This window comes from Scatophagus argus, chromosome 21, assembly GCF_020382885.2.
Source record: "Scatophagus argus isolate fScaArg1 chromosome 21, fScaArg1.pri, whole genome shotgun sequence".
NCBI lineage: Eukaryota > Metazoa > Chordata > Actinopteri > Scatophagidae > Scatophagus > Scatophagus argus.
In genome coordinates this window covers 97776-116377 of record NC_058513.1, presented here as the reverse complement: position 1 = coordinate 116377, position 18602 = coordinate 97776, and the positions used below count along the sequence as shown (strand labels likewise).

General features: G+C 43.4%; 2 protein-coding genes and 1 non-coding gene across 3 annotated transcripts; all 3 read left to right on the top strand.

Annotated features, from left to right (window-relative positions):
* The first annotated feature begins 280 nt into the window (after positions 1 to 280).
* Positions 281 to 2956, top strand: LOC124053075. The gene is made up of 6 exons (XM_046378039.1): positions 281 to 288; positions 443 to 660; positions 759 to 830; positions 2017 to 2183; positions 2413 to 2664; positions 2759 to 2956. The coding sequence occupies exons 1-6, from the start codon at positions 281 to 283 to the stop codon at positions 2954 to 2956; spliced, it is 915 nt and encodes a 304-aa protein (XP_046233995.1).
* Positions 2957 to 8445: 5489 nt separating this feature from the next.
* Positions 8446 to 8564, top strand: LOC124053296. Its single transcript, XR_006842126.1, has one exon. It is a non-coding gene; the product is annotated as a 5S ribosomal RNA (ribosomal RNA).
* Positions 8565 to 15864: 7300 nt separating this feature from the next.
* On the top strand, positions 15865 to 18186 carry LOC124053277 (general transcription factor II-I repeat domain-containing protein 2-like). Its single transcript, XM_046378344.1, has 2 exons — positions 15865 to 17925; positions 18067 to 18186. The coding sequence occupies exons 1-2, from the start codon at positions 16109 to 16111 to the stop codon at positions 18071 to 18073; spliced, it is 1824 nt and encodes a 607-aa protein (XP_046234300.1). The 5' UTR covers positions 15865 to 16108; the 3' UTR covers positions 18074 to 18186.
* The last annotated feature ends 416 nt before the right edge of the window (positions 18187 to 18602 follow it).

Here is an 18602-nt window from a genome sequence, read left to right as displayed (position 1 = left end):
AGAATATTATTTTTCGATAATTACATTCAAGGTTAAAATTTTAAAATTGGATAAAAAACTGATATCTTTGCAAAATTTCACCCGATTACCATTAACACTGGCAAAGTTATTAAGTATTTTTTGTTCAAAAATACATATGTGTGTATATATATATATACACCAAGGGTTGTACAAGGGTTAAATATTCTTAATGGGTACTGAATCCATGACTTCCTTCCTTCATACATTCTTGATCTTCCATTTTGTGTACTGTTTTAGCTTCAGCAACATTGCCACCAATATGTACAGGTAAATACAATGCTACTGACTGTGACTGTTGTGCTTCTCCATGGTTTACAGAGAATGTCCTTCACATATGGATGAAGCACATCAGGGGCTATAACAAACGACAGGAGGAAAATGCCAGACAGCGTCTATTGTGTTTATTTGATCTGCCAATTAGGTGGGTTAACAGCCTGAAGAAGCATGCAGTGACCACCCAGCTGATCCAAATCGGCAATGTCCGCAGCTTCTTGAAGTTCCTGATTGAGGCTGAGCTGCCACAGGTCAAAGTTCCCAAGAAACACCTGCATGGAACTTTGTTCTCCCTGCAGTCCTTAGCCAAGATAGCCCGGCAGGAACTTCAGACACACCGCCAAGCTGTACGCCTCAAAAAGTCCAGTAGGTTCCACAAGTTTGTGTTATTAGAGATTATCATGTATTGCTGGTGAAATGCATAACTGAGGCATGTGAAAAAAAATTGTATGATTGTCTTTCAGGCATCCTTGTCAACCCTGCCAACATCACTGCCTTCATCAACAAAGCTAACAAGGGGATACCACTTGCTCTAAGTAAGTTTGCAAGGAGTGCTTTTACATGAGGAAAAGAATGGTCCAGGTCTACTCTATATGGAAACTGCCCCGAGATAACTCATATTATGTTTTGGTACTACACTGAAAAAATGAACTTGCACTGACATTTTTAAAGTAAATTTTACTGCTGAAATATACAACTCACTTGCCAGTATCATATACAATTTACTTATCATTCAACTTTACATTTGTGAAGATATTATTGTGTGTCTGAGGGGAATGAGACATAGTACAGGTAAGTCATTATGGACTTTGTGGACTGGTGTGAGCGCAACCAATTGTGCTTAAACACCAGTAAAACGAAGGACGTGGTAATTGGTAATTGACTTCCAAAGAAGAACACTACCACATACACTGGTGAACATCCAGGGCTCGAACATTCAGATGGTGGACAGTTTTAAGTATCTGGGTGTCTACTTCAACCATAAATTGGACTGGTTTGCCCTGTACAAGAAGGGCCAAAGTTGCCTCCACCTTCTGAGGAGAATGAGTGTGCAGGTCCCTGTTACAGATATTTTATGACCCTGTGGTAGCCTCTGCTATTCACTACGCTGTGGTCTGTTAGGGACCGGGCAGCACGGACCGGGACAGGAAGAGACTAAATAAGCTGGTCAGGAGGGCCAGCTCTGTCCTGGGCTATGAGGTATTTTGTGAAAATTTTGAGGGATATCTTTACTATCATCCATTTTGGAATGAGACTGTAACATAAAATGTGGAAAAAGTGAGGCATCTGGATGCACTGTATGTTTGGTAGGTAGGAATGTAAAGTGGTGAAAAGAAAGTGTACACTTAAACTGATACTGATTGAATTGAATTGAATTACTGACTTTGTCAGTAGTTGTCTAAAACACATGTTGCTGCTGACCCTGTCTACAGCATGGCACTGTTTAGGTTACCGGTGTTCCTGCTGCTTCTCTTACCGCTGTTTCATCAGCAGTAACTTAACAGGACCCCTGCACAGCTGAAAGAGAATACGAAACAGTCAAAATAATGCAGAACCTGAAAGAACAAACAGTGAAACAGGAGAAAAACTAATTTTCAAAGCTCTTAGTGTTACAATGTAGAAATTAGTATAGCCAACTTAATAAATTTTACTATTCCAAAAAGTTTGTTTTTTCAGTGTGTATGTATCATATAGACTTCACATTATCCTTTCACTTTACAGGCACCCTTGAGAGGGAGAAGAGCAGGGAGGCACTTGAGCATGTGTATGGCTTACTGAGTGGGTTTATTGCCTGCATTACTGGCCACAGGAAAGGGGTCATCACCAACCTTAAGGTCGAGGAGTTTGCCCAGGCAGAGGAGGATGAGTTGGGCAGGAGAATAATCCGGGTAAGAGAATGCATCATGGTACATCTTGTAGAGTATTTCCCTTTTTATGTTTTGAATATAAACTACTGAATTTCAATAAAGTATCTTTCTATCTATCTGCTAAATTCCTTCATCAATATAGACCCTAACTCCCTTTACATTACACACATGGGTAACCATGACTACCTACAGCATGCTTCCAAATATAGCATTTTCACTACATGTCTGTGTTTCCTTGCTTTATTCACAGGTGAAAGATCACAAAACCAAAGAGAGCTTTGGTCATGCCCTGATTCCACTCATGAAAATTGAGTACATGTGGTTTTACCGTCTCATGTACAACCGTCACAAGTATCCTTGCGGCAAGTCTGATCTGGTGTTTTCGAACAGCAATGGTGGCCCTTTCAACGACATACTGACTTCTTTTCAAGACTGCTGGGAGTCCTTTGGTCTTCCAGGGAGGTCAACATTCTCCCTGATTCGAAGCAGCATAAGCACATGTGTAAGATTTGTTTCATTTTCATCAAACTAATTAAAAACGTGCACAATTCTGTTTTTGCACAACACTTAATGTTTTTGTCATCATTTTTTTGTAGGTTGGACGGAGTGTGGAGGAGAGTAAAAGGGGAAACATCCGCAGGCTGATGTGCCACTCAACGGCCACAGCAGAGAAATTTTATGAGGCTGACCTGGGCTTCAGTGAAGCTTTCCAAACACACAGCCAGTGCACTTGCAAACACCTTCAGAAACAGATGCAAGACCTACAAGAACACAGAGAAAACAGACCATGCTGATAAAGGCAATACTGTAAAAGAGAATGAAGAGGGAGCAGACAAGGGCAAAGAAAAGGGCAAGAGAAAGAAGATGACAAAAAGGCGTGGACAAGTCAGTGACAGCAAGTATGTGGTGAGGGGATCCAGATTGCAGAGTGACAGTCAAACAGTAACAAGGAAGGACATAGCACAGACACAAAGAAAGAAGATAACAAAAAGACGTGGACATGACAGTGACAGCGAGCACACAGAGAGCAGTGACAACCAAAGCTCACAGGAAGAGGAAGCACACAAGGGCAAGAAGCATGCTGTGAAGAGAGCCAGAGTGCACAATAGGAGCCAAAAGAAAACAGTAAAGGATGTAACACAGGTCAAAAAAAAGAAGATGTCAAACAGGTGTTTACAAGTCAGTGACACTGACCACACAGAGAACAGTGACAGTAACTGCTCACAGGAAGAGGAGGAAGCACACAAGGGCAAGAAGCATGTTGGGAAGAGAGCCAGGGGGCAGAATGAGAGCCAAAGGAAAACAAGGAAGGAAGTAACACACATCAAAAGAAAGAAGATGTCAAAGAGGTGTTTACAAGTCAGTGACACTGACCACACAGAGAGCGGTGATGGTAAGTGCTCACAGGAAGAGGAGGAAGCCCACAAGGGGAAGAAGCATGCTTTGAGGCGTGCCAGAGTGCAGAATGAGAGCCAAAAGAAAACAAGAAAGGATGTAACGCAGGTCAAAAGAAAGAAGATGTCAAAGAGGTGCCTACAAGTCAGTGACACTGACCACACAGAGAGCAGTGACGGCCAAAGCTCACAGGGAGAGGGTGATGAAGATGAGGAGCATGTGCAGCAGGAAAGTGAAATACAACTCAGTCAGGGTACAATAGAGGACTCTGGAAGAGGAAAGAGTTATAAAAGGGTGACACAAGACAAAGACAATGACACAGAGAGACTAGATCAGATGATTGTTGAAGTTATCTCGTCTTCTGAGGAGACAGAAGATGCAAAAAAGACAACAGGAGAGCAAGTGCAACAGACAGTGAAATATGACAAGACCAAAAAACGTCCCAGATTGTCCTGCAACCCAGTGAGGTCTCTAAGGACGGTGAAAAATTCGAATAAAAGACCCATGGCCAAGTACGGTTATCTCCAAAGGAAGGGAAAAGGATCTCCTCCTAAGAAACCAAGCCCCAAGCAGTTACTCTTACGAAACTGCCAGGTAGTGCTGCAGAGGGTGAATACTAAGACTTTGGAGGAACTGAAGAGACAGAGAAAGGGAAGGGCAAAAAAGGTCTCTCTCACCAGAAACCTCAGCATTTTATCAGATTGCCTGAAAAACACACGAAAAACAAGACAGGAACAACAGAAGACATGACAGGAAACCAAAAAGATGATTCACATCAGGCTGAAGTGAGGGCAGGAAGCAGAGAAGAACATCTTGCAGATAATGCTGTACCGGAAAAGGACAGAAAAATAGATCCAGAAGACAGAGATGCACAGGCAGGAGACTGTAACATCCCAGGGGCATACAAGGCTGTAGCAGCTCCTCACTTGGGCATGTCAGACCACATCTCCGTGGAACTGATCCCTGCCTACAGACCTCTGATTTGCAGGACCAAACCCACCACCAGAACCATCCAGGTGTGGACTGAGGAGGCTTCCTCAGCCCTACAGGACTGCTTTGAGCACACAGACTGGGGAGTGTTCAAAGCAGACGCTGACCTGGACGAATACACGTCAGCTGTGTTGTCCTATGTTCACTTCTGTACGGATGCTGTCCTACCCACAAAGACAATCACGGTTTTTCCTAATCAAAAACCATGGGTGGACGGCACAGTGTGGCCCCTGCTAAAAGCCCGGGATGCAGCCTATAGGTCAGGAGATAGGCTGGCTTACAGCAGGGCCCGGAAAGAACTGAAAAAGGGCATCCAGCTGGCTAAACACAGGCACAAGCAGCGCATTGAGGAGCACTTCAATGACAACGATCCACGTAACATGTGGAAAGGCATCAGGACCATCACGGACTACAAGCGGAATGACCAGCAGGTCAGCCATGACCCGACCCTACCTGACACCTTAAACAGCTTCTTTGCACGCTTCGACTCTCCGAGCAGCAGAAGAACTGCACACCTTCCTCAGCCAGAGGTGCAGCAGCAGCCTCTCGTCCTGCAGCTGCACCAAGTGACCTCCGCTCTGAGGAGGATCAACACCAACAAGGCTGCAGGTCCAGATAAGGTGTCAGGGCGCACACTGAAGTCATGCGTTGACCAACTGGCAGGAGTCTTCCTGGACATCTTCAACCTGTCCATACAGCTGTCCACAGTCCCGGTGTGCCTGAAGTCCTCCATCATTGTGCCTGTGCCAAAGAAATCAACCATCACCTGCCTCAACGATTACCGACCTGTCGCTCTGACCCCGGTTATCATGAAGTGCTTCGAAAGGATCCTCCTGAGATACATCAAGGACGCCATCCCCGTTGGCCTGGACAGTCTGCAGTTCGCCTACAGGGAGAACTGTTCTACGGAGGATGCCGTATCGATAGCACTTCACACGGCACTGACTCACCTGCAGCATCCTAACACCTATGTTAGGATGCTATTTGTGGACTTCAGCTCGGCTTTTAACACTGTCCCCCCGGACATGTTGGCCCTGAAACTCCACAACCTGGGTCTGTCAGACTCACTCTGCTCCTGGATCAGGAACTTCCTCACCAACAGGCCCCAGGTGGTGAGGATAGGGGAATCTACATCAGCCCCACTGATCCTCAACACTGGCACGCCGCAGGGTTGTGTACTCAGCCCTGCCTTAGTCACACTGTACACACACGACTGCTCTGCTATCCACCCCACAAACATGGTCGTCAAGTTCGCGGACGACACCACTGTGGTGGGTCTCATATCTAACAATGATGAGACCCACTACAGAGACGAGGTCCAGAACCTGACACAGTGGTGTTCCAGTAACAACCTCATCCTGAACATCAGCAAAACCAAGGAGGTCATAGTGGACTACAGGAGATCCAGGAAGACTGATCACGCTCCCGTCTGTATACTTGGGGAGGCGGTTGAGCGGGTGGACAGCATTAAGTTCCTGGGCATCCACATCTCCTCTGACCTCTCCTGGTCAGTGAACACCTCACACCTGGTGAAAAAGGCCCAACAGCGGCTTTTCTTTCTCAGGAAGTTGAAACGGACTGGACTGTCTACTCAGCTGCTCGTGAACTTTTACAGAGCCACAATAGAAAGCATCCTGTGTCTCAGTGTGACTGTGTGGTATGGCAGTTGCACAGCGCAGGACAGGAAAGATTTAGCCCGGGTAGTGAGGACAGCACAGGGGATTGTGGGCTGCAGTCTACCAGATCTGGACTCAGTTTACACTGCCCGATTCCAGAAGAAGGCAAGACGCATTGCCACAGACCCCACCCACCCGGGCAACAAACTATTTGTACCGCTTCCATCAGGAAAGCGGTACAGGAACATTAAAACCAGCACCAACAGACTCAGGGACAGCTTCTTCCCCAGAGCTGTGAAAGCAATAACCCCCCTACAGTGAAACACTCATACACATAGTCTGGCACTAAGTGCACTTTGTTTTTATCTACCTCACTCTGTATTTTGTACTTTGCATTTTATATTTTTATATTTTTTTTTCTAAGGTGTGCAATTTTAATTTTTTCTATTTATAAGTGTGTTTTGAAGCTGAGAATCTGCACAAAATTTCGTTATGCTTGCATAATGACAATAAAGACTCTTGAATCTTGAATCTTGAATCTTGATGGCAGAGGAAAAGAAGGAGTTCCTGAGTCTGGTGGTCCTGCACTTCACACTCCTGTACCTCCGGCCCAAGGGGAGGAGAGTGAACAGACTTTGTCCTTGATGATGGAGGCAGCTCTCCTGCAGACTCTGGTAGATGCTCTGCAAAGAGTGCAGAGGAGTCCTGGTGATCGTAAACTGTACTGTGTACTGCCGGGGGTCCAGATGCTGCTCTGAATATGGGCCAGCAACACTGTTTCAAAGCACTTCATTATGATTGGAGTGTGTGCTACTGGCCTATAGTCATTTAGGCAGAGGGGGGTTGTTCTTGGGGAGGGGGACGATGGTAGCGGTCTTAAAGCAGGAGGAGACAGTTCTCTGGCTGAGGAAAATGTTAAATAAGGAGGTGAGAACATCAGCTGGTGGGCACATGCTCTCCTCAGGGATTTGTTCACCTGGGTTGACGAGATGACTGGTGGGCGTCTGCAACACTAGTGGTACTGGAGCTGCTCCTGTAATCCATGTCTGATCTTTAATCCCAGGGTTCGCTGAATAGCTCTCACCTCCTTCCTATCCCTAAAAGTTAAACATACGTTGGGTGTGAAAGAAATAAATTTTCTAGACACAACAGTTTTTTTTGACACAATTGGTAATAATAACAAAAAATTACTCAGCAAGGTTTACTTCAAGCCGACCGACACCCATGTTCTCCTGCACAAAACTAGCTATCATCCAAAACACACGTTTAAAGGCATAATTAAATCACAAATCATTAGATTTTACCATATATCCTCACGTAAGACCGATTTTGATAAGGCTACTTCAATTTTATTCACTAACCTCAGACGTAGAGGATACTCCAGGCGCTTCCTCCGCACTATCAAGAGCACCACGCTGAAAGACCTCCGTCCCGCAACAGGTGCAGATAATCCGCAAAATCAGCGGCAAAATGGAGACCGTTCAATTAGCATGGGTGACGTAATCATCCCCCTCATCACCACCTTTTCAAAACAATACACCGGATTGCAAAACATCTTCAAAAGTAATTTCCAGACCATCATGGAAAATCATTCATTTCTCAAAAATTACAAGATAATTTCAGCCCTTAGGAAAAATAAAAATCTTAAGGATATGCTGGTCCAGGCTGCTTTTCAGAGGAATGTAACTGCACAAAATAAACAATATTCAAATTGGACATTCACACACAGGAAATTTTTATTTAACCCATACAGTGGGAGGGGCATTTTAGTAAATAACCACCTCTCTCCCCAAGACAAGAATGCAGTTTACTGCATCCAGTGTCAGCAGTGTAATTTGTTATACATAGGTGAAACAATCAACAGTATTCAGGAGAGGATTAAGCAACACCTCTACAACATCAGGCAGGGCAGGTTGCAAACTCCACTGGTGACTCACTTTTGCCTTCATCCCATCCAACAACTGACCGTAATGGGTCTTGAAACTTGTGCCACGTGGACGGGAGGTCAGCAGAGATGGAGGGAGGGATGGTGGATTGAGCGGTTGAAAACCAGGACCCCCCTAGGCCTCAATGTTAGGTAGTGGGAGGGGGGGAGTGGACGGACACCATCACTCACACCATCTGAGAAAATAATATCAATAAAAATTTAAAAGTACTCTTAATAAAAAAGGACTGTGTTGTCTTGATTCATCATCCATGCTACCTGCTGAAATTAAAACAATGAAAACTTGCATCTTATCTGTGTACAGTTGTTTTCTTTATAGAAAAGAAGTATATAGTTGGCTTACGGCCATACCACCCTGAACACGCCCGATCTCGTCCGATATCGGAAGCTAAGCAGGGTCGGGCCTGGTTAGTACTTGGATGGGAGACCGCCTGCGAATACCAGGTGCCATAAGCTTTTTTTTTTTGGGGCAGTCGTGGATCAGCGGTTAGGGTGTTGGACCTGTAACCGGTGGATCGCTGGTTCGATTCCCCATCCCGGTGTCCATGGCTGAGGTACCCTTGAGCAAGGTACCTAACCCCCACTGGTCCCCAGGCGCTGCACGCGGTCGCCCACTGCCCCGGGTTTGCTGTGTGTGTGTGCACGTCACTTGGGTGGGTTAAATGCAGAGAACAAATTTCGTTGGAGTGAGTTCCCTCCAATGACAAGATATGTCACTTTCCTTTCCTTTCCTTTATACTTATCTTAGCACTTATTGTATTTTATGATTTGCCCTCTTATAGCACTTTAGGTGGGAACCAAACTTGGCTCTGATATTCATACTCATCACTAGAGTTCACTGTGGGTCCATCTTCTTAGGGACAGTACCATCATGAGCAGTAACCAACCAAAGTAGATACAATGGATGAATGTGGAGACGGCCAGGCCAGGACCCCTGTGCCAGTGCACCAGTAACAACAACTGTGGATAAACAAAAAATTATTACTCTTGCAAACCTAAACAGTGAAGAAGGTCGGGAGCATCTGTACCAGGCTGCACATGTATCGACACATGCGCACTGTGGCTCTTAGCTAATTAGATAATTAGCTCCCAGCTAATCCTGGCTCTTAGCTCGTCCAGTTTGTTTTCCAGAGACCGCACAGCGGTTAGCGAGCAGGAGGCTGGGTAGTGGTGGTCAGCTGGCACAGGCTTTTAACCTAGCACGGACGCATGCACACAAACAATCTCCCATCGAAGTTTTGTCCATGGTTTTAAAGGATGTTTTTTGAACGTAGCCTTGGTATTGAGAAATTAATGATACAATAAATCCAAAAATAGTTCTGCGCTATCTCTGAGTTATCTCAAGACACTTTACAGGTGTGTAAACAACACATTCAAAAAAGAAGAGAAACAGGTCCCAGGGCTAAACCCCACACTGAATAAGCCATTGTATTATTGTATTTTGCCAGAATAATATATGTATATTGCAAAATCCCATGGCATATGTGTACATACCCCATCGCACACCAGTGTGATTTAGCACACCATTTGGGAACCACTGCCAAGATCAGACTCATATGCACTGTTGAACGATTTCAGGAAAAAGACTACTTTACCAGGAACAAATTAGCAGTTTTTATGGTGATACTGGAAGATTTAAAGGAATGCTGGACTTGGAAGGCTTAGTGATTTCTATAGCATTTATTTACTTACTTGACCACGCAGGACCAACTTCGAACAGGTACCAGTTGTGAATGAAGTGAAGCTTCCTGGAAGGTACTCTTATTCTAAACAGATGAATGTCATTGGTTTTTGAAGAGCCAATCAAAATTGCTATGGATGCATGCTGATTTTGGAACTGATTTAGTATCAAAGATTATATTTCCGGAAGCAAAATTTCTAATTTCTAATTGCACAATCTAATTTGCATATCACAGTTTTGGAATTGGGTTAGCATAAAAGACCTTTTTTCTGTAACATGTACACTATGCATGGGGTGGCATAATATATAACTTCTGGTAACTCCTTGCAACATTTGGACAGCTAAAGATAGCTTATCATAGTGCCTTTTCCAAGATCATGAAATACAGCCACCTTAGAAATTACACTGTGCAATGTGAATTTAAAGATTGCGCTCCCCAGATCAAAAAATTTAAAGAAAAAAAAATTATTTATTTCCCCTCGGGAATAAATAAATAAAATAAAGGAATTCTGAGATTTCACAAGAATGTGGACATAAAAACAAAGAAGGGCAAAACATTAAATCAGGTCTACACCAAAATTCCTGGAGTCTACAAAGCCCGTCCCTCTCCCCACCTCGGAAACTCAGACCATCTTTTCCTGTTCCTGACACCAGCTTAAAGGCCCCCCTATCTGCAGTTCCAAGCCACGGTACAAGCAAGTGTTTTGCTGGACTGATGAGGTCATACTGTCTTTCCAGGACTGTTTTGAGGACACCATGTGGGAGCTCTTTGAAGATCCAGATATTGAGCACTACTCCGCTTCCGTGCTGTCACCCTGCTGGAAAAAACAGCATAGACCAGCACAGTTGGTTATCAGTATATATTGTGTTTTGGTGCTGGTATACTGGTCCAGCTGGACCAGCATGGGGTGGTGGTCAGCAATGGTAGATGTTCAGAGTCAGAATCAGAATCAGCTTTATTTGCCAAGTACATGTGACCATACAAAGGAATTTGAGGGGTTCTTTCTAAAGTCCACTATCATCTCTCAGCGACAGTATGAGCCTGAGTCACATCAGGTGTAAAAAAAAAATCACATTTATTTATTGGACATTTATTCCACTATGCATCTTACCTTACATATTTTTTGCACAAATAACCTGTACTTTTGAACTCATTTCTGAGTAGCAATCTGTTACATATGTATACACTGTAGCTTTTTTAGTCTATTATTTTATACACACAGTCATACTTCTCTGCACTCTATTGTACTTTATGTAGCATATGTTAAATTACTTAGTATGTTTAGTTTATTTTTACTACTAACAGTTAGGCCTTGTTTGGTTGTTTGTTTGCTTACTTAAGACCAACCTACATTACTGTAATGGGCTACTGGATGATTGAATTTTCCTCGGGATCAATAAAGTATCTATCTATCTGTCTATCTATCTGCACAGTCTTGAGCTGGTTTAGCTCCAGGTTGTTCAGACCACACCAGAGGACCAGCTGGTCGACTTCACGTCTGTAGGCAGCCTCATCACTTTCCCTGATGAGGCCAACTACTGTTGTGTCATTTGCAAACTTAAGTGGTTTAACAGACGGGTCCCCTGAGGAGCAGTCGTTCGTGTATAGGGAGAAAAGCAGGCGGGAGAGAACACACCCCTGGGGCGCGCCGGTGCTGATGAACCTGGTGCTGGAGGTGATGCTCTCCAGCCTCAGAGCTTCTGGTGGAGAATTTCTGGAATGATGGTGTTGAACGCAGAGCTCAAGTCCACAAAGAGGATTCTGGCATACGTCCCTGGGGTGTCAGGGTGATGGAGGATGAAGTGCAGTCCCATGTTGACTGCGTCATCCACCGACCGGTTTGCCCTGTAGGCAAACTGCAGGGGGTCGAGCAGGGGGCCTGTGATGAGCTTCAGGTGGTTCAGCATCAGCCTCTTGAAGGATTTCATGACCACAGACGTCAGGGCGACGGGTCTGTAGTCATTCAACCCCGTGATGGTGGGTTTTTTGGGGACCGGGATGATGGTGGAACGGTTGAAGCAGGAGGGTACTTCACACAGCTCCAGAGATCTGTTGAAGATCTGGGTGAAGATGTTGAGGATGGTAGCACCATAGAATACTGGTATGCTTAACAACCACACTGAATGTTGGTATGATAATAAGACAGATCACTGGATAATATTACATATTCTTCATTATATCACATACATGACTAACTACCACAATGAAGACAATGTAGGGTTTTTATATCAGTAATTTCATTTATTAAATAATAAATAATACAACTAATGTTCAAAAAGCAACAAGCAATTTACGATAAATTATTAAATTATCTAACTTAACTATTGACTTAACTAATTTAACTTATTAACTTAGTAACCTGTACAACATCCATTGCACGTCTGCCCGTCCTGGGTGAGGGATCCCTTGTGTATACAGTACCAGTCAAAAGTTTGAAACACCTTCTAATTAAATCATTTTTCTTTATTAATTTCTGTATTGTAGATTGAGGATATCAAAACTATATCATAACTATAACTATATCATACACATATGGAATTATGTAGTGAACAAAATACAAAATAGTAAATGTGAATTAATCTACAATGCAGAAAGTAATAAAAACAAAAAAAGCCACTGAATGAGAGGGTTTGTCCAAACTTTTGACCAGTTCTGTAAAAGTGTAAAAGTTTTGTAAAAGTGAATTATGTAAATTGTAAATTCATGATGCACCGCAACACAGGACTATGAAAAAATGGCTTTAACAGTGAAATATTTTTTTTTAAATAAAATAAATTGGTATTTCAATGAATTTGTGACACTTTTAATAACATATTTATGTATTTAATTCCAATTTTAAATCACTAATTACACGTTCAAGTACATTTTTAATTATATATTTATTTAATTAATTTTGGCACTTTTACATACTTGGCAACCCACAAGAGCACATTGCTAATGCTACCAAAAATGCCATACCTTTCAATATTTAGAGCAGGGGTCACCAGCCTTTTTGAAACTGAGAGCTACTTCATGGGTACTGAGTCATATGAAGGGCTACCAGTTTGTAACGTGCTTATGAAATAACAAATTTGCTCAGTTTGCCTTTAATTATACATTATTAATAATGAGTAATGATACTCATCTATGTGAAGACTGTTACATGCAGGCAGGTTTGTGTGTGTCTCTTGTTCCCTGTTGTGTTCCACAGGTGTCAGCTGTGAGAGTGGATCCACCTGTGCCGCCGGGCTGTCCTGCTGATTGGTTCATTGAAGCTTACATCTAGCCAATCATCATTCAGGGACCTGTCTCTTGCTCTCTCTCTCTGGACATTGGTCTGTGTTTGTCAATCTGCAAAAATAAAGGTAAAGGTATGTGGTGGGAGATTTTGGTGAAGTAGGTGAGTTCGGGGTACCCCATACATGTGTGCAGCACATAGTGGGTTTTGTTAATGCACACTAGGGTTATTGGTTGGTGCCACCTGCTGTATTTAATTTATTTAAGCCTTTTTTTTTAGATCAGAGCTAGTTAGGCCTTTTGTTTGTTCTTTTGTTTCTAGCAGTAGAGCGTAGTCAGGCCTAGTTTTTTTGTACTGTTTTTTGATTATTTTGGCACAACCACTCGTTTCCAATTATCCCCCACATTTGTTTAGGTTTAATTCCTGTTGTTCCTGTTGTATTCAGTTTCTGATAGAAATAAAAGCATCTTTACATTTCTCCACCACATGGACTCCTTTAAATTGTTTGGTTGAGGTGTTACAGCTTCCAACATTCCCAGAGACTCCACCTCAATGGGGCCGTAACAAGACACTGATCACGTTAATGATTTCTCACAGTAATTATCAACAATGACAACAAGGTGGGAAACAGATATCAATATTCAAAACTTTATTAATCTCAGTAATTGTTAAATTTTCAGATGATCACTTACATCACTACATTTCATAGGAAAAATGTTCCATGTTCACTAGCCACTGACAAACCTTTTTAACAAACCATGAACTATGTTGCACCATGTTTCAAAAAATTATCAATTATGTAATGTAAAGAAAAATCAACTTACATATTATTAAATAAATCTTGTCACATTTTGAACTAATGACCAAATCTGTGGCACAGGCTTTTTCTGCCCGTAGTGCGCTTCCCAGTGGGTAGTTAGCATAGCTTTTGTGACACGTAGTGAAGTGTCTCTCCACATTGTGCCATTTTGCCGTCACCACAGTCGCCCCGCAAATGAGACGCATGCAGGTTTCTTTCACAATCGCAAAAAAGATCTACCCCTCCTGTTCCTTGTGAAAGTGATAAGTTTTCTTTCTTTTTTCTGCCATTTTGCTGCAGAGACTCTGTGCAGGCAAAGCTGCAGGCCCAGATGGTGTGAGAACCAGGGTCCTGAAAGCCTGTGCCCCCCAGCTAAGCGGAGTACTTCATCATGTCTTCAACCTGAGTCTGAGTCTTCAGACTCAGGTTGAAGTCCCAGCGACCCCAAGGACTACAGGCCTGTGGCCCTGACATCACACATCATGAAAACCCTGGAAATACTCGTCCTGGAGCACCTCCGGCCCATGGTCCAACCACTTCAGGATCCCCTTCAGTTCGCCTACCAGCCCCGCCTTGGAGAAATGCTGCCTGTCAGATGAAGTGATCAGCAACACCGGGGCTCCACAGGGGACTGTCCTCTCTTCCTTCCTCTTCACAATCTACACCACAGACTTTACGCACTGCACAGAGTCCTGCCATCTTCAGAAATTTTCTGATGACGCTGCAGTGGTTGGGTGTATTACTAGGGTGGATGAGAGAGAGTACAGGACGGTAGTGGACGGACACACTCACTTTATATATACAATATACAATGTATATATTGTTTTTACCTGTATTTTTAAATTTTCTTAAAAAATTTGAACACATTTGTAAATACCTGTACTTTGAGATTTTAGTTTTTGTTTATCCTATTTTTATACTCCTCACTTTCACCTTTCTTGGTCGGGAATACTGCATGTGCAATGTCTGTAAGAATAAGAATTTCCCTTCAGGGATAAATAAAGGAATTCTGATTCTGATTCTGATTATTTCTTGCCATCGTTCACTTTGGAGGAGCCTGCATTTTCTCTCATCACTGTGCGCTGCTGACCTGTTGCAAGGAGGGATGCTAGCGAGATGCTAGGTAGTCATGTAATTATGTAGGCCCACTAGTCACGTGACTGAATACTGCTGAACGTTGCTGCACTATTTATTAAAATAATGTGAAGAGTTTCCGTGGGCGTTTCAATGTTTTTGGCAAAGTCATTTAAATACTTGATAATGTAAATTTGCACATCATTAAAACTACAATCACGATACTATCGCAGATGATATACAGTATATCGCCCACCTGACATCCTCACAGCCTCCACAGCCCCCACCCCTTTCTGTAGCAGACACCTCTTTGCACCACCCTTGTCACCTCCACCCCCAACCCACTGCTGACACCCATCTCAGACCCTGCCACATCCCTCACCCCCTAGTCTGGACTCCACATCACATCTAGCCAGGTGAGGAGAGAGCTGGAGAGGCTCAAACAGAGGAAAGCTGCTGGACCGGACCGCATCAGCCCTCACATGTTGAAGGTATGTTCCAGCCAGCTCTGTAGAGTTCTCCAGCACCTCTTTAACCTGAGTCTATGCCTTCAGAGAGTGCCAGTGCTCTAGAAAACATCCTGCCTGGTCCCAGTGCCCAAAAAAGGACGTCCTGCTGCACTGGAGGTATACAGGCCAGTGGCACTGACCTCTCACATCATGAAGGTCATGAAAAGACTAATACTGGCACAACTCAGACCACTGGTGTGCCCATCACAGGACTACCTGCAGTTTGCATATCAGCCCCATGTTGGGGTTGATGATGCAATCATCTACCTGTTGCAGAAGGCTTACTTCTCCCTGGAGAGACCCAACACCTCAGTCCGCATCATGTTCTTGATTGGTTCTGTCATTCATTGTCATTTCCACGGCATAAGAATGCCTTCCAGTAAGCTTTGCTTCATTCACAGCTGGCACCTACTGAGAGTTGGTCTAGCGCAGTCAAGTAAGTACACAAATGCTGTGGAAATCACTAAGCCATATGTGTCAAACTCAAGGCCCGCGGGCCAAATGTGGCCCGCCACGTCATTTTATGTGGCCCGCGAGAGTTTAAAAAGTCTGAGTGTCTAAAAATAAATAGGTCAAAAGCGTGCTTTGACAAAAAACTACATTTCCCACAATGCCTGTCGACTATGATACCCGCGAAGTGAGGGCTCACCGCCACTACACGGCAGTGTTTCCACATCAACGTCAACGAGTAGAATTGAGAAATAAATAACGATCCCAAAATGTCCAAGAAAAGAAAAGCTGATACAGATGGAAGAATGTTTCAAGAAAGATGGGAAGGCGAATACTTGTTTGTGCTTCAAGGAGAAAGACCGGTATGTCTTTTGTGTTACGAGGCGTTGGCGGTTGTCAAAGAGTACAATCTGCGGCGGCATTTTGACACCAAACACGGAGCTAAGTACGCCAAAGCTAGCCTTCAAGAAAAGCAACAAATTGCCCGAGAATTGAAAGGCAAACTGCGGTCGCAGCAGAGTTTGTTCTCAAAATCCACCGCCAAAAATATTGCGGCAGTGAAAGCTAGCTTTATTGTGGCTGAAGAAATCGCCCACGCTTCCAAGTCTTTTTCAGATGGAGCGTTTTTGAAGCAGTGCATGCTGAAGGTCTGTGAGCAGGTGTGTCCCGACCAGTTACAGACTTTTAAAAATGTCAGTTTATCAAGAAATACCATCGCGGACAGAGTTCAGGAACTAGCAGAAAATCTTGCAATACAGCTGGCCGATGAAACACGCAGCTACACAGCTTTTTCATTAGCTGTTGATGAAAGCACAGATAACACGGATACAGCACAGTTATCAATTTTTATTAGAGGCGTGAAGTCGGATCTTTCTATCACTGAGGAGCTGTTGGATGTGGCTGCAATGCATGGGACCACGACGGGACAGGACATTTTTGATGCGGTGGAGAAGTCTCTAACTAAAAATACATTGCCCTGGGAAAACTTGGTGGGATTAACTACAGACGGTGCGCCGGCAATGTGTGGAGAAAAAGTGGGCTTGGTTGGGTTAATGAAGGGGAAAATGCAAAAAATGAACTGTCACACGCCTCTGATAACGTATCACTGCATTATCCATCAAGAAGCTTTGTGTGGGAAGGTGCTGGGGATGGATGACATTGTGACCACAGTCATGAAAACGGTGAACTTCATTTGGGCGCGTGGCCTGAATCACCGTCAGTTCCAGCTGTTTTTGCAGGAGATGAGCTCGGAGCACGGGGATGTGCCGTATCATACAGAAGTGCGGTGGCTGAGTAGGAGCAAAGTGCTTAAGCGATTTTTTGAGCTCAGGAAAGACATTGCTCTTTTTATGCAAAGTAAAGGAAAACCCTTTTCTGAACTGTCAGATCCAAAGTGGCTGTGTGACTTTGCTGTGTTGTGTGACATAACCGAGCATCTCGCCCAACTGAATGAGAAGCTGCAGGGACGCAAACAAGTGATCACGCAGATGTCTGACACGATCACCGCCTTCCAGCGTAAACTGGACCTATGGATGTGCCATGTGAAACAGGACAATCTTGTCCACTTTCCTGTTTGTCAGAGCATGTCAGCCTCATTTCCCGAAACCTTTTCATGTGCTCAGTTGGCTACCAAACTGAGCCGGTTAAAGACTGAGTTTGATCGGCGCTTCTCTGACTTCAGAGCACAGCAGTCTGGCTTTGACATCTTTGCTAATCCTTTCACCATCGACGTGTACACTGCACCCCAACACCTTCAGATGGAGTTAATTGAGCTTCAAAGCGACAGTGGTCTGAGAGCAAAGTTCCAGGATGCTGCAATCCAGGACTTTTACCGTCTGCTGCCCCCTGGTTTAATGCCACAGCTTCGACTTCATGCTGCCCGTGTTCTGTCCATGTTTGGGAGCACCTATCTGTGCGAACAGATGTTTTCCATAATGAATCTGAACAAAAACCAGCACAGATCACGTCTCACTGATGGCAACCTCCATGCTGTTCTACGGATTGCTTCAGCACAGGACTTAAAACCAGACATTGACACTCTGGCAGCAGGAAAACGGTGTCAGACATCTGGTCAGAAAACACACAGGTAAGCTTTTTTTTTTTTTTTTTTTTTAAAAAAAAAAAAACTTAATTAGAATATAATGTAATTCAACCAAGAAGAAGAATTAAACTATCTGTGCAATTTAATGATTGTGTTTGCATTTTGTTTTGTATTTATTATTTTCAGAACATGATCAATGGATGGTGATCAATGGAGAGGAGATCCACTTGGTGTGTTCAAGAACAGGCAGCATCTCCTCATCAAAAACTAACCTAAAAACCTGACCAATAGTTGTGAACTGAATCAACCTTTATTTTGTAATAATTTTTAGTTGATTACATATTTATGTGTAGCTGCTGTTGCAGTTATTTAGTGTTTACAGGTTTTATGTGTGTATGCAGACAAATTATTGTAATCAAACCATCAATTGGATGCAAGGCTGTATGCAGCCTTTTTTTGTAAAATGCTACATGTTATACATGTTCTAAGCAGCTAATAATTGTTGATTTTACAGTAATTAAGCCCATTTTAACTTTGACAAAAATGTTTTGAACAAAGTTAATGTCATAATTTGTGTTTTATGTTATATTTCTTTATTCACTTGGATAGTTTGATCCTCGTTTGATGGAGTTATGTGGGTTCCATAAGCTGACAAATTAAAAAGATTTGTTATAACAGCAACAAACAGACATAATTTTTTTCTATGCAGTTGTGATGTTTGT